This window comes from Lutjanus erythropterus, chromosome 23 (assembly GCF_056507025.1).
Source record: "Lutjanus erythropterus isolate fLutEry1 chromosome 23, fLutEry1.hap2, whole genome shotgun sequence".
In the NCBI taxonomy this organism is placed as follows: Eukaryota; Metazoa; Chordata; class Actinopteri; order Lutjaniformes; family Lutjanidae; genus Lutjanus; species Lutjanus erythropterus.
The window spans coordinates 3,341,368-3,357,668 of NC_139339.1; the positions used below are offsets into that span (position 1 = coordinate 3,341,368).

The 16,301-nt window shown below is 40.2% G+C and overlaps 1 protein-coding gene across 5 annotated transcripts in view; it reads right to left on the reverse strand.

The window, feature by feature from the left end:
• LOC146305386 (uncharacterized) overlaps positions 1-16,301 on the reverse strand; it is a 48,548-nt gene that overhangs the window by 27,671 nt on the left and 4,576 nt on the right. For all 5 annotated transcript variants that reach the window (XR_014769120.1, XR_014769121.1, XR_014769119.1 and 2 more), the window contains exons 2-8: positions 12,641-12,677; positions 8,427-8,467; positions 6,662-6,743; positions 5,310-5,445; positions 4,770-4,941; positions 3,258-4,523; positions 67-138 (exon numbers count right to left, since the gene is read on the reverse strand). Coding sequence is in view for 2 of the 5 variants with exons in the window: in XM_084712758.1 (XP_084568884.1) it covers positions 67-138; positions 3,258-4,523; positions 4,770-4,941; positions 5,310-5,445; positions 6,662-6,743; positions 8,427-8,467; positions 12,641-12,677 (1,806 nt within the window). In the remaining 3 variants the exon portion in view is untranslated. The remainder of the gene's footprint in view (positions 1-66; positions 139-3,257; positions 4,524-4,769; positions 4,942-5,309; positions 5,446-6,661; positions 6,744-8,426; positions 8,468-12,640; positions 12,678-16,301) is intronic.

Below are 16,301 nucleotides of genomic sequence, written 5' to 3' on the forward strand. Positions count from 1 at the left end.
CTCCATTGTACTAAAGCTACACCAGCTTATACACACACACACACACACACACACTCTCTCTCTTACCGCTGGCTCTGCGTGGTGAGGTCAGGCCTGCTGGTTTGGTTGGGACGCCTGGACGACTACTTCCTGCTTTCACTGAAACGACAAAAATCAGAACATATATTACTGGTGCCGTCTGACCTCCAACGTCTGACCATGTGATTTGGTTTGATTTAGACCCAAGTAGATAAACAAAAACCACTAACATCACAATATTTTGAACTGTGGGTAATTTCTTCAGCGCAAAGACTGCAGAAAACGTGGACTAGCAGAAAAATTCCAGAAGTGATGATGACAGAGAAGAAGAGTTTGCTTGTTGTTTAGTGTCAGATTACAGTGAAACTCATCGGGAAACACAGACGTCACAGTCGATCCCAGAGAGGTTTCAGGGTAAACAGTGGAGACTATTTCAAATTTTCACCATTTTCTGACATTTTATAGACCAAACCATTAACTGGTTAGCCTATAAAATAACCGATAATGAAAATAATCATTAGTTGCAGCTCTACTCATCAAACTAAGGCTGCAACTAACAATTATTTTCGTAGGTGATTAAAAGTGTCAATTATTTTTAATGTCGGAAAATTGTGAAAAATGTTGATTTCACGAAGCCTTAAATGATGTCATCAAATGTCTTTTTTTACTCACAACCCAAAGATATTCAGTTTACTGTCATAAATGAGTAAAGACACAAAAATATTCATATTTAAGAAGGTGAAATCACAGAATTTTGACTTTTTTTCTCAGAAAATTACTCAAACCAATTGCTCAATTATCACATAGATGGTGATTAATTCAATTATTGATTAATAATCAAATAATCGTTGCAGTCCTACATCACACTGAGGCTCTAAATATAGTCAAAAGTGAAATAAATCTGAGCCCAGTGTCAGTATTATATCAGTTGGTACTTTGCTGGTGAGTAGAAAAGTCAAACATTCAGTAACTACAAACCCTCACAGTGCTGATAACTGAAATCTAACAAATAATCACGATTGTAACAACTGCAGCTGCTCTGCAAGTTCAGCAAACAATACTTCACTAAACCGAGAGCTTATCTGCAGCAGCTACACATTCAGGTTATCTGGGAGATAAGCAGTGTAAGCTGGAAGCAGCACGCTTCCTCCAAACCTCACGTAAATATTTGTGAATGACCTGAATTCCTGCACACGAGCAGAACCAGAGGGGCAGGACTTCACCAGCTGAATGATGGACTTTAAATGTTTAACAGGCCAAAGTGGTTTGAGAGCAGCATTAGAAACTCTGGCAGCAAACAGACCATCCTGCAATGGAAACCCGACGGGGTCAATCCAGTCTGCCTCTCCAACACAAATGTCAAAGAGCTCCGGTTTCAGGGTTTTGATTCAGTTTGTGGAGACTGAATTAAATCAAATAAACAGATGTTGTTTCTCTGAGTTTATCCTGGAAACTTAAGCAGCTATAATCTATACAACTTTTACACCGACAACAGCCTTTTTGTGTCTGAGACTGGATTTTTAGAGCCAATGCCGATATTAGGGAGTAAAATAAATCCAATATCAATACATCAGTCACTACAGAATATAATATACAGAAAACAGAATATATACAAAAACACATTTTTGCAATGATCCCTCAAAGTGGTTACTGTAATGTAATGGAGGCACATTTTACAGTTTAACAATAAACTTTATTGTCCAAAATGATATCAGGGCACTGAAATGGTAAACTTTCACCTGTATATATAAATTTTAATTTACTCTAAATAAAAAACACCACTAGAACAAGCTATTTATGCTGATAGTGTCAGTATCAGGCAGGAAATATCAGTTGATATATCGGTCAGGCTCCAGGAGAATAAATGTGCACGTTTTCACACACAGATGTAAAGATCAATCTGGGGATTTAAAAACTGATACTGGCCGAAAATCATCAATAATCGAAAGTCAGATGTCTAACTTGTTCATGTAAAATCCTAAAATCAACCAACACTTAGGGCTTCAATCAATTATTTTCCTTGATTAATCAACTGATCACTTGTTTCCTGTCTATCGACATTTTACAAAGCTCAACGTGAACCATTCACGTCTCTTCTTTTGTCCAGGATATTTAGATATAATATCACAGAAGACTAACAAAACAACCAAATGTACACATTTAAGAAGCTGAGTTCAGTGGTTTTGGGGGTAATTTTGTCTCAAAAATTACCAACATTCCCCATTTAATGTTTTGTCCATCTACTGACTAATTAATTCAGTCCTACCTATGACGTTACTTTTTGCCATTTGGACTCCTGTAAATTCTCAGTCTCAGGTCCTTTTTGCCACCAGCAGTCAACATGTTTGTCAAATGTGTAAAGACCAAAAACCTCCACCTTGCTTTTTTTCTCTGAGTCACTCTGCTGCTAAAATGTCTTAATCGTCTCAGTTTAAAATGGGCAGTAAGTCAGGAATTCCTGCCGCAACAGAAGAACACATCTGTGGGCAGAGGAAAAAAAAAAGAACAGAAAAGAGGAGAGAAGGATGGAAAATGTTGTGAAATCTTCTCTAAATCTAAGTGTTTTTGGCTTCCGATGTTTACAGGCGGAATAAACAGTTGTTGTTGATCAACTGCACTGATTATTTTGTTTACAATGACATTCAGTTTTAGATGAATCAGAAATTCACCTCAACGAGACTCTATTTTGTGTGAACTGATATTTCTTTTGGCCCCGATCCACACTATAAACTAAAGAGGGGTCAACTGATTATCGACCTGGCTGATAACCAACTCTGACATTCAGTAATTATCCTAATATTTAACCGCTGGGTGGCTTAATCTATATCATAATTGTTAATAATAGTTGATTTATGAAGTATTTTGTATTAATTGTCTGAATCTGTGAAGTGACTGACTTAAGTTATCAAATAAATTTAGCCTAGTGAAGTAAAAAGTATTTGCCTCCAAAGTTGGAGAAAATGGTTAAAGGTTTCAAACTTTATGTATTTTCCTCAACCGATAGCTGAAAATGCTAAGAATCGATCGATCATTTATAATTGATGAGATACAAAAAGCATTTTTTTTTCTTTCAAATTTTATCTTTAAGTTTCCTTATTCAACAAACGCCTCCGCCAGACAAAACAATGTCAAAACTCGCGTTCTGCTTTTTTATAGACAAATGGTTGTTGCAGTTCCTCTGAGCTGCCTGCAGGGGGCAGTAAAGATGACAGACTACTGAAGAACAGAATAACACTCACCAGTTTGGTTTGCCTGCTTCTCATCACCTCCACCCTGAGTCTCCGTCTGGGCTCCACCGCTGACCTCCGCAGACGGCCTCGGGGGCAGAGTCGGGGTGGTGCGCCCGGCCGCGGTGCTCTTCTCCTGGGGCGGAGCTCCGACGCTGGCCCTGGGGGCGACCGGAGGTCTGGGCGGAGGTTTGGGATTGGACGGGGAAGAGGCGTCGCCGACAGAAGGGGTGAGTTTGGGTGGAGGGGGCCTGGGGGCCGGGACAGGGGTACCAGACTGGAGGGTTTCTGGAGTGAACTGTGGTTTTGGTGTCACGGAGGGCTTTTCGGTGTTTTTGGAGGGTGGGGGCACCACAGCCAGAGCAGAGGGTGGCGGTTCTGCAGCAGTTTGAGGTTTTGAGTCTGTAGACGGAGTTTCAGTTGTTTTTAAAACCTCACTGCTGCCTGAGTCTGACGACCCTCCATCTTCCCAGAATCCCTTGGTGGACGGTTTGGGGGCATGCGAGAAGTTTTTGGGTTTGGGGGCGACAGTTGGGGGGACAGATTTGGCTGGTTGCCCCTGGAGACGAGGGCGTGGCCGAGGTTCGGGTCTCTTTGTGGCTACAAAGTTGTTAGTGTCTCCGCAGCTCCCATCAGCCACCTGCTGCTGCTGCTGCTGCTCAAACGCTTGTATCCTCGCTTTCAGGGTCGCCATGTCCTCCTCTTCCTCCTCTCCCTCCTCGCTCTCTGATTGGCTGTGCCCACTGCTGTCGCTGCGGCGCTCAGGGAAGCCCCAGTCGTCCGCGCTGAAGGCCTCGAGCAGCTCCTGGAGGTACTTCCCCTGACTCGCCTCCTGGTTGGCGTTGTCGGTTCCTGCGCGGGCGGCTAGCGTGGCAAAACCGTCGTCACGCAGTTTCACCAACGTCTGGACTTTGACCTCGCTGCCGATTGGCTGCACGCTGAGCCTGGAGCGGGGGCGTGGCCTGGGCCGCTCCAACGGGACGTGAGAGGAAGCTGTAGGAGGAGTTGCCGTGTCAACAGCAGCGAAGGACTGGTCCCACTGGTCAGTCTGAGCGCCAGATGTGGAGGTCAAAGGTGAACAGAGATCAGCGAGGAGGTCGCAGCACTGCGAGGGAGCGGCGGCGTGTGTCACCGTCTCAGGGTGTGTGTTTGGTACCACGCTCTCACTGTCAACAGAGGTGAGTTCTGATTGGCTGACGGTGATGGTGAGGTCATCAACATGAGACGGTTTTGGAGGGTAAGAAAGACGTGGCCGTGGCGGTCTCACTGGTCTTCTCACTGCACACAAACACACAAATTAATCTTAATTATACACGGGTTCCTTAAATACTCGACTCTGATTGGTCAATTATGGCAATTGAATGTCTGTTATTTCTGAATAGCAGCAGCATATTTTTAAATCAATAAAATAATTTTGAAATTAATATTTTGTGTCAAATTATTGTTTTTTTTATTAGCAATTAGTATATTGCAAAATAAACCCCAACAGGTTGATTCACCACACATAAACGTTCTTCCTCTCACCCTGTGAGTCCTGGTTTTCGGGGGCAGATCCCGGGTCAGTCTGTGTGGCGATGGTTATTGTTGGAGCTGAACGTGATGACGATAAAGACGATAAGGAGGAGCAGGAGGAGGAAGAAGGGAGGAGGACCTCCTGCGTCTTCTCCCTGATCACCTCCTCATAGGACGGAGGAGGCTAAAGAGGAGAAACATAAAAAAAGAATATTTTCTAATCCAGCTTCTCAAAGGAGAGGATCTACAGAGGATTTTAATAAATCACCTGTCTCTGGGAAATTAAAATTATTACTATCTTCTGACGTTTTATATGATGATCAGTGATACTTGACTGACCACATGATTCTGGACAGTTTAAAAATAAAGATCACTGCAGTCTTTTGCTTTGATAAAAGTTCCTGTCACACCAAAACTTTAATCCACAGACAAACAAAGATAAAAATCAGAACCTCCTTATCAGAGCTAACAAGACCTTTAATAATAACTGAACTTGCTCCGTATTCGTACTGAGATAATACTGAACATAAAGAGACACACTGACAGAGTCACCTGAATGGCCAGAGGGATTGTGGGTCCCCAGATCTGTGGTGGGGGAGGAGGGGGAGGCGGGAATCCCCCAGAAGCTCCAGGAAACCAGGATGTGGAGGCCAGCGGCTCCGCTGACAGGATGGTGATCTCCGGTCGCCTAGCAACACGTCCCGAAAACAGGAAGTCACCAACAGATAAGTCGATGTGTTGATACACATGTAATGTTGTTTAACAGCTGGACGGTTTGTGGACAGATTCATACGTGTTTTCCTAAACACATTTTCTACTCATGAAGTCCGTCACTTAGAACTTTCTTACTTGATAAACAAATTTTACTTTTAATTATATAAAATTAAACAACAAAATGGTGCTGCAATCAGGATTTCTGGGGCCGATTGATCACCGATTGCATGGTCTGTAACATTTTTCTTCAAGGAATTTTTACAATCTGACGATATAAAAGTGACATATAATAATGTATAAGCATAGTTTTTTAATTATTTTTTAGCATAGAAGTTACTGCAATGCTGAAATAAAAGAACAAGAAAGCAATGTCAGATGTAGACCTAATGTGTTTATTTCAACAAGGAAAATAAAAAATAGAAATCTATACTTGAATGTCGACAAAGGTTGTTTAAAACATGAAAGTTTCTGATGTTAAGAAGAAGCAGAGCACCTGAAACAAAAACAAACAAAAAAATCTACCCACATTTGACACTTGACAGATGTTAATTTTTGTCCCTGCCACTTTGTCATCTGATTGGCTCTTCAGATCGATCAAACTATTTAGAATGACTATCGGTCAATAATGAGTGGTGACCAATCAGAACACCCTTTTCTGAAATATCAATAATTCAGTCAACAGACTAATAAAAACCAAAATAAAAACAGAAATGGACTTTACATTCTTTATTTGCTAACAACATTCAGGCATCTTTTATCTTTGGCACATTTTCCTATTTGGTTTGTACTTTAAAACACCGTGACCTTAATATGATGGAGGCAACACACAGTAAAAAACTGGTTTATAAATGTTTACACTGGTTCAAATCAAACAATAATCTAAGTGTGTTAATGTGGAGCAGGGAGGAAGTGGATGATAAACTGCTCCTCAGTACATTTTATGAAGCTTGTTTACTGTAAACACAAATGATGACGCTTGTTTGTTGACTAAAAATACTCTCTTTTCCTGACTTGACAAATTACTAAAGAGCATCAACATAAAATTATGTAACAGTGCAAACACTCAAATAATCAAACTGCTGCTGGAATCTGACTGATCTAACACTCCTGAACATCAAGATATTTGCTTAATTATTTATAATTTTTGCAGCAAAATATAATCTAGTGACAGGAGTCGAGTGGCGTCTTACCTCCTGTCTCTGTCTCTGTCCCTGTCTCGCTCTCTGTCTCTGTCTCTGGACGACTCAGAGAGAGATGTTGACCTGTTGGAGGCTGACAGACAGGAAACAGCAAAGAGTTAAAATCTGTGCTGTTTTTTTTAACAAAAGTAAACAGGACAAGGATGGTTCGGATTTACCAAAGTCACACAATAACACAAACTGCTGTAGGTGATACACCGACTATGGATAAACACCTCATACAAACCCACTTAAAATAATCCGAACTATCCCTTTAATGATCACACATCATGTATAAAGCATAGATATATATATATATATATGCATGTGTGAGACATTTAGATCAGATTTAAAGGATTAAAAACATGAAAATATATATTTAACAAGCTTCCTTCAAACCCACTGAGCTTTATTTAAAACTCTAGTCAAGATTTTAAGTGAATTTAGCTCAAGACATCTGGATTTCTGCTGTATTTTTTGTTATGACAGCCTTAAAAAAAAGATTAGGTCTGAAGAATTTACATAGAATATACGAAGTGTTATAAAGCTACATAAGAGGACTAACAAGTGGTTAAACAGTCGACTGTGGTGACGGTCCAGTCTTGGGAGTTGCTGCCTTCCTTGCCATTCTGGATTTTATTACCCCACAAAAGGTCAAATTGCATTTTTTCCATTTTTAAAAATCCACACTTTTCCAGGCCACAAGTGAGACGGACCTCCGGTTTCTATAAAGCTGTTTTCTCCATCTTTCTTCTGCTCTTACAGTTTAAACACACGCTCACATTTCAAGAAAGTAAAACAAACGGCCTTGTTTCAGAGAAATAAGTCTTATTTTTTGCCTAAATAGAAAAGGAACCTTGTCAAGCAAGTCTTGCATTCAAAAAATGAATCTCAATTTAATAAAAATATATCTAACTTCACCAAACAAACAATAAGTGACACCAACTAAAGTTTGAATTAATCTATCTTTGTTCATTGTCAATGACAAAATCTGCAGATTATTATGCTTAAAACGAGACAATCTGATTATATTTAAGAATATTTGGCTTCTTTCTAGTTGGGCTGTTCTTGTAGTGAAATAAGATATAATAAATCTAGCATCATGATTTGACTTTTATGCACTTTCCAAACACAGGGTTCTTTTTAAGATCTTTTTAATGCCACTTAGAATTAGGTTTAATGCCAACTTCACAACCATACTGACAAATACATACAATAAAGATAATATAATGGAAAATCAGCATGGATTTTAAGCCCTAGAAAGCAATTCTTACCAAGTAGTTGAATTTAGTGAACCATTAAACAACTCACATTCATATTGCCTGGAATAAGCTTAACACACTCAAGTTTGCATGTTAAGACCTTTGTTAACAAAAACCATGACTTTGTAAGAAAAATTGAAGACTTTTAAGGCTTTAATTTTAGATTTTTATAATTCAATACTTTTAAAATCCTGCAGGTATCCTGTGAATTCTTCAGGGCACTACTGTAATCTAACTCTCAATTACTTTTTCATCCATTCTACTTCAAATTCTGAAAGGTTATTTGTGGTTTGACATGCTGAAAAGTAATTTACTTTCAGAAGCTTCCAGTGATTACAGAGGGATTTTAGGCTGTGAGGATCCTTGTTTAGACTTCTGTGTTTTTGTATTAATTGTATCTGTACTTTGCACAGATACAATTGACTTTGGAGATCGTTGCATTGGAATCACAGAGTCACAAACAAACAAAGAAAAAGAGGAGGGACTTCATGAAGAGGTCGAGGAGGAAAACTCACTTCTCTTGATGGCTGCTCTGATGGATGACAGAGGACCCTGGCTGCAGGGAGGAAAAAAAGAGGAGCAGAGAATAAGATAAAAGGAAAACATGAGTCACATCATTTCACCTCCTCCTCCCCCTCCTCCTCTGTAAATCTCTCTCTCTTCCAGGGACAAACATAGCTGCTCGGTCGTCACACCCAGTCCTCAGTTATTGACCTCCACAAGTTTTTTTTTTTTTTTCTAACCCTGTTGGTCATCTTGGCACGGGCTGGATGAATTTTATATTTGACATTTCCTTTCCCTGTGAGCTCAGCTTTGCTTCACGTTCAGACAGCTGAGAGTTCAGTGCCTTGCTGCAGGACATCTCAGCACTACATCATAAACCTGGGAAGGACAACAGCTTTGAAACATAAATGAACGCTTCACTTATTGTGTTGCTCCTGTTACTTTAACCAACTGTTCTTTGATCTTTCACATGCAACAAAGTTCAAATCACGCGGGTCACAACAATGATTCACACATATTTTACCCTCAATATGCACAGAGTGACAATACTGAGGGAATTAACATCTGCTGCAGACAGGTGTTGTCCAGACCAGTGCTGCAGACTTTACTGGGCCACACCCAGGTACAACACCAGCTTCACTGAATCCTGCTGAACTCTCAGGGCAACGGCAGCCTGAAGTCAGCGCAAAAAAACAACTTTCCAAATGTGTTTATGTCTGAAGCAACAAAATTATCTCTAAATAAAAGCTCCTGTCCTGCTCCTGACAGACAATTCCACTGCACATAAAAAAGCGTAATGTTTGCACGTACAAGTGGTAGTCCTTATTATCTACAAATGCAGATGACACAGACATTTATTGGTAACTAACCAGTTAATTTATAAGGAAAAACACAAAAGGATGTATAATACAAGAGGCACCCGCTGTCCCCATGTTGTCAGACAACCTCAGGCAGACAGACAGGCTGAGCTACTACATGTCCCTGGTGTCCACAGCTCAGGCCTTGATGGGGAGGTTTTGAGTAAAGAGCACAGTGGACTACATCCCCCAGTCAGCACCGATGAAGCGGCAGGTAGCTGTGATGTAGCGTTCATCTGTGAGAGCCATTTCACACTTAAAGAGAGCAGCTCAAAGTTCAGCTCACAGAGATTAAAAGGATTTATTTCACGTTGAGTCTGAGGGTTTTCCTTTTCCTTCTGGAGTAACTTACTGTCCAGAGGTCACTTCCCCGAGCTGCATTACTTAAGGTTGTTAGTTAGGGATGTTCCTGATGACTAATTTGCCTGTCGACTACATGCAAATTTTAATTTAGACTAGTCAACTAGTCAGACAGTAGGAAAACACTCAAAAAGCAGTTAAAATGTAGCACAATCTATTAATCGATCATGCTGAACATGAAAAATGACTGTCTGCAGGTAAACAACATCGTTCACACAGAACTGACACTTCTTCAATCACTGATTTTCAAAAGGAAATATGTATATTGTTGCGGTTAATGTTAAGTGAACAGAGTAGTTTCTTTAACTTTAACTAAACAGTTTCTCCCGTTATGGGTTATATAATGTTGTTTTTCCACAAAAATTTCTGTTCAAAGCACATTTTCCTAAATTCCCAGACAGAAAAAATTGGAAAATTCTGTTTATCAAATTCCTAGACCTGACCCGTCTGCAGCCAAAACTGTCAAAGTGATTCAAAGATATTTCAGGAGCTCCAAGACGAGAGAGGAGCCTTTTAAAAGAGCCAAAGTTGTTCTTTTTTTTTTTTTTTAATAGCAGAGTTGTTGCTAGGCAGGTTAGGAATCAACAGAGCCGGACTCACCCAGACGACAGAAGGAGGTCAGACGTCTTTTACTTTCTGTATCTCTTTCTCTCACTCTGTCCTTTTAATCGTCTTTCAGTCTGTTTTGTTTCCCTGTGTGTCTTTGTCTCTGACCGTCTCTCTTGCTTTTTCTGTCTTTCTCTTTCTGCCACAGAGCTGCTAACCATGAACAGACACACATGACTCACCCCTGACACTGCCCAAACACACACACACACACACACACACACACACACACACACACACACACACACACACACACACACACACACACACACACACACACACACAGCTTTTAAACAGTGATGGAAAAAACTCCCCTTCTACTTTCAGACAAACTCACTGTCAGAGGCGATAGTTGAGCTCGATGGTCACTTTTGAGGCTGCAGTTTGTGTTTTTGTAAAGTCAGAGTTGTGTGTGTGTGTTCACTTTGTGTTTTTTTGTGTGTTTGGCAATCTTTTGAGCCTTTTCCTTTTGCCCCATGACATCATTTTGGGGTGTGTGTGACTGATGGTCCAGCAGTTCAGACAGAGGCTGATGAAATTACAAATACAAAGCTAGCAAGAAAAGTGAGGATTTAGGTGTTCGTATTTCGGTTGCACCTACAAAAGTGGCAGAAGTAATTGTGTGAAGAAAGAGAAGGAGAGCTTAAAGGTGTACGCCTAGTTTTTGACCACTTGTAGCGCTATGGAGCACGTTTTTATGAATAGCTTCCTCTTATTTGTACTAGATTGTGGTTGTTAAAATTGTCGGTGAGTTGAAATACTCACTTCTCTGACAACACACTGCAGAATTTGTATTCAAGGAGATAACTGTTGGCTGAATGAGTTAGCATCTGTATATGAGCCCTAAGAAATCAAAACATCTAATAACCCTTTAGAAGTCGTGTTGCTGCAGCCTCCCATGGCTCCAACTCATTATTTGGACTGCAGTCCTTTTTTTTTAATATGTGATTGCTCCTTTAAGTATTAAGTTAGCATTTTATGAGCAAAGAAATAGAGTCTATCTTTCGGTTAGAGTAGACATCAAGGATTCAGACTCTTAAGAATGTGAACACAACTTGGAGGTGTATGTTGAGCAAGTTTCCATCCAGCTCAAAGATGATTCGCCTCCCAAGACTTCACAAATTTTCTTTGTGTTTTTTTGTTCGGATTCATCTGACTCTTCGTCAGCTGAATCGATCTGCACATGATTTGTTTGTTACGTTGACCGATGAGCCAAACTTTTCGCCCCACAGTTAAACAACTTCATTTGGTTTGTCATCGTCTCTAAAACAGATGCTCGTGCACACATGTGTTGTCTGGTTCCAGTTCGACTGTAACAGCACTATTTAAAGATCACTAATGCAACAAATATTAAAAACTATAATTATTTTAGGATGCGTGTCTTGCTGCTTGCTGTCCCTTTTTTTCTATATGTTCAAAAGTGGTTTCCACTGATGGAACAAAGCACTGTGGGAGGACAGGCCTCCTGTGACGTCTGTATGCTGTTAAAGCAAAGTCAACACTTCCTGTAGCTGCCTCAGCTGCACACAGCTGATTATGGCTTTTAATGTGAAGCAGCTGCAGGAAGCGTTGAGTTGCAGTTATTGAAGAAAGTTTTTCACTGAAGTTAAAATGTGACCTACACTTGGCCGTTTCACACAGCTGACTGTGTCAGCAGCTGAAAAAGATCTTCAATCCTGCAATACACAGACTCGAGGTAATGAAAAGCCTGATGTGTCAACGGGTGAAGTCTGGTGAGCACGTCTGTAAAACACACAAAATCCACCTCAATTGAATATTTACTTAAACGCCACAAATTAAAGCCTCAAAAATGATTTAATGGTGATTCTCTAACTCCAGTCAGCTGTTTATTCAGGCATTAAGGGCTTTCAAAAGTTTCACAACCTTCTTAAAGTCAGTTTTGTGTCTCTAGTTACCGTCTTTTAAGTGAAATAAACTCAAACTGAGGCTCTGGTTCCCCCGTAAACACACACACACACACACACACACACACACACACACACACACACACACACACACACACACACAGTCTTCAAACTCTGTGACTTCTCCGGCTGGTTGCCATGCCAACCGGCCAACAGCCAAAATACTTTCAGGAGTGTGTCAGACCCAGAGACCGAAGCAGAGAAAAGTAGTTGCTACAAATCTGCAAGGACACTGCAGAAAACAGACCCCGGAAAATCAGGGTTTGTAGACGTGCTTTTTTGTTTTTTTTAAAAACATGATCAGAACCACAGATTTACTGACTTTTTCTAGACAAAACTACTTCAAAGAGACGAGAGCGTTCTGAATCACCTGGACTCAACATCAAACGCACCTCCTCTCTACATGTGGGTCACATTAACAGCCTTCTTCCTGTTAACAAACTGCCAAGTGAGATAAAGAACTGCAAAATGTCTCACCTGTGGCGATGCTCTGGTTTACGTCTGTCAGGACGACCTGGGAAGAGAAAGAGACGGATTAATATGACTGTACATCACAACTCTGCCGTCCATCTGGTGATTAATACTATCACTTTAGGTTTTTTGTCTGTGTGCATGTATACACGTGTGCAAATAGCAGGGGTGTAACTATAGACAGTGCAGGTAGTGTGGCTGCACTCTTGTACCCCCATCAGGTCTTTGCAAGTAACAGATCTATTTATTGTAAACAGTATTCCTATTTTATCTTATCTTATTTTTATTCTTTTTTTGCTACATTTATCCAGTACACTTCTAACTTTTTCCCTTGTCCTGCTCTGTCAAATTTAATTTCCAGTATGAGGAATCAATAACGGTGCATCTTATCTAATTTCCTTTTCTGATCGCCGGCTTGGAAATGCGTTCAAACAAAAACTTACATTGAATTTAAAATGGTGTCATTTACTTTATATACCCTCAAAAAGAGTTAAATAGTTAGTAGCAATCTTGAACAAAATATATTCTCAGTCAGCATAAACTTTAAAAAATATATTTTTTTAAAAAATCACTTGTTTTCTTTGGTAGTTTTGTCATAAACAGAGTAGATTTACACTGATTACTGATGCTGTCCAGGGACAAACGACTAGCATGCATTTGGGTCCATCATAAAAACCTGGACTGGGGCCCGTGTAAAGTTCTCATGGGTGCATGTAAACACATTCATATATTGTCTATTCATCCTGGTTTCCTTGCAGGTCGTGAAACCACACCCACACGACTGATGAGAACCTCATGTGAACGCTGCTTTGTACACCAGTCAGTCCTAAAGTTAGTTAATCCCAGATCACAGGTAAACTGAAGGGCCTTGAATTTTGTCTTCTGTGACTCTGATGTTATGTTAAATTGATATTTGCCTCATGTCTTAATTTTTTATCTTTTCTGCGATTTTACAAATGGAGCTGCTGTGATGACAAAGTATCATCATCATCATCTTACTTCCCTCCTCCTGATTGGTCATTTCTGTTTGAATAACTTTACATTTAAGTTTTGACTGAGTCATTCATTTTTTTCATCTTATTTTTTCACATTATTGCACATGCAATATATTGTTTTTATCTCATCAGTGTGTGGGTAATTTTTCTGTGAAGTTTTTTAACACTGATGCAGATACCAATGTGACATATTTTGTTACATGCTCATTGTCCATCAGCAGTTTTTGGGTCATCTTATTTTGCTAATTTACTAGCACAGTACACACCCACTAAGCCAAAGAATGTCAGAGTGAGAATATTTTCACACTTAACTCAATGAATTAAGGATTTTTTGTTAGATCAAACCACGATGGTTGGGTCTTAATTTGTTTTTCTGTCGACTTAAAATGACGTGTTAACAAGGCAGTTAGGCTTGTCTTAGCTCAGTAATGAGAGAAACTTTAATTCAAAAATGTCCAAAAGATACCATGCCCTGGTCAGGAAAGATAAAATCCTTCCATCGTTTTATCCCAAAGAACAAATCAGTTTCATAAATTTTACAAAACTGCTTCACTGTCAAAACCATTTCAATTTCATGTAAAAATCCAACATCAAATTTAAAAATACATTTAACCTCATTGGTCGTCATTGATGTCGCTATCTGGGTCAAAAAACAAAAAGCTATCAGCAAAAGAGCAAAACCCATCTTCTATTTGGTTTTGAGATTAAAAACGACCGTCTACCACACAGGAAGAGATAAGTTTTATGTTTCTAGCTGGTTTGAAACACAGAAGAAGAGGGACTGAAAGTCGTGGCGGAGCGCACGCAGAAAATAGCGCCACCTACAGAGACCACATTAAAGATAATCCGAGGAAGAGGATGTCACCGTCCCCGTCAACGCTGATTGACAGATCTAGAAACTCTCCAGCGATGAGCACTGAGCAACAATAATGAAGATAAAAAGTAAAGAAGAAGTTGTCCTAATGTGATCCTCCTGTCATCACTTTCTCAAGCTAAACAAAGAAAAGAGAGAGAAAAAGAGGAGGGGAAAAAAAAGAAAAGTAGGTTTTCTCTGTGAAGTACAGCTGGACTGTGTTTTTCTGCAGGTCTGAACATTTTTCCATTTCCTACCTTCTTTCCTCTGACAACCAGGTCAGCTGACTCCCAGCAGTGTCCACAGAGACGTGACGTATTTAGAAAATATTCTGCAGAAACGACTTTCTTCTTCTTCTTTCCTTCCTATCCTGCTCTTACAAAACTTAAAAACGTCTCTTTCCACTGTGTTCTTCTTCTCTGCCCCCAACTCTCTTTCTGTCCCTAAAACTCTTAACTGGTCCGCCCGTCCGTCCTGGCCAGCTTCCTGATTGGCAGAGAGCATCCAGGAAGTGGGACAGCGATTGGCCCGCCGTGCGTATTCTGCTGCAGTCATCAGGAGTTTTAAGACTTCCAGATGTTTGTCCTGCAGCAGCAGGCTGGCAGGAGCTTTGTGCTGAAGCTGCTTTCAAACACGCAGATGCACACCGCAGCAGATTCTCATCATCTGTCGGTTTTCTCGTTTGGTACGGAGAGGTCACAGGTTGTGAGTCAGAGATTAGAGACTGGGGCTAAGAGGGGAACTAATGTTTACCTCAAGGAAACTTAAACATCATGAAGGCAAGACGCCACTTCTTTAAAGGCTCAGTATGTAAGTTTTAGGATCTGCAAGCTCACCACTAGATGCCACTAAATCCTTTAAAGCTGCTATAATAATATATTTTATACCGTCTTAACAATGGATCAAATTAGTCCACATATTAGGAAACTTTTACGATCTTTCAGCTACTTGTTTGGGTGTTACGGCTCACGACCTTATTTCTCCCATCAAACCAATTTCCAGCGAATCCTTTTGATAAACCACCATCACCCACAGGTAGCTGGTCAACATGGTGGCGGCTCAATCGCCAGATGTTTTCCTCAAACCAAAACTATGGAAGAGGATTAGAGCCACATGAGAAAAATGTCAGAATTTGGAGAAAAACATCACAATTCTGGGTTTAGCTTGAATTCTGAGTAGAACCACATGTGAAGATTTATGCGAGTTCTCCATTCAAAGTCAGAATCCTGACTTTATTTTTCCTAAATCAAATCATTTTTTTCACATGGCGCTGATCCCATTCAGTACATAAAAGAGTTGAAAGATGGGTAATTATTCGAGTTATTGTCATCAGTTGAACAGGTACACAACTAGAGGTGCAACTAAGCAGTAAGCTGCTAACGTGCCTAATGAAAGTGAATATGCCTTTAATCTTCAGATGAAGGACTGATTGTATGGGTCAGTCTAATATTCCTGTTTACATGCAGCTGTGCACGCTCCGATTATGGCCGCTTCTTTCTGTCAAAGTAGTATTTAGTTTTGAAAGTACAAACTCAGCCTCCCTCTTGCATTCATTTAACCACCGTCTTGACAAGATCAGCATTTCTATATTTGTGCATATTCAAAAACATGTTGATATCAAATGTTTAAAAATAGGAGTGTTTCTCCCTCCGATCACAAATTTGAGATTTTCTTCTGTGCGCACATCTCTGCCGCAGCCTCGTAATGTGTTGGCTGGTTAGTTGTTTACAGCACAGAGCTGAAGAGGTCGTGTGTCACAAACTGCTGTAAAAACTGAGACACATGTTCTGAATTTGCTGTTTACATGTCCAAAGAATGC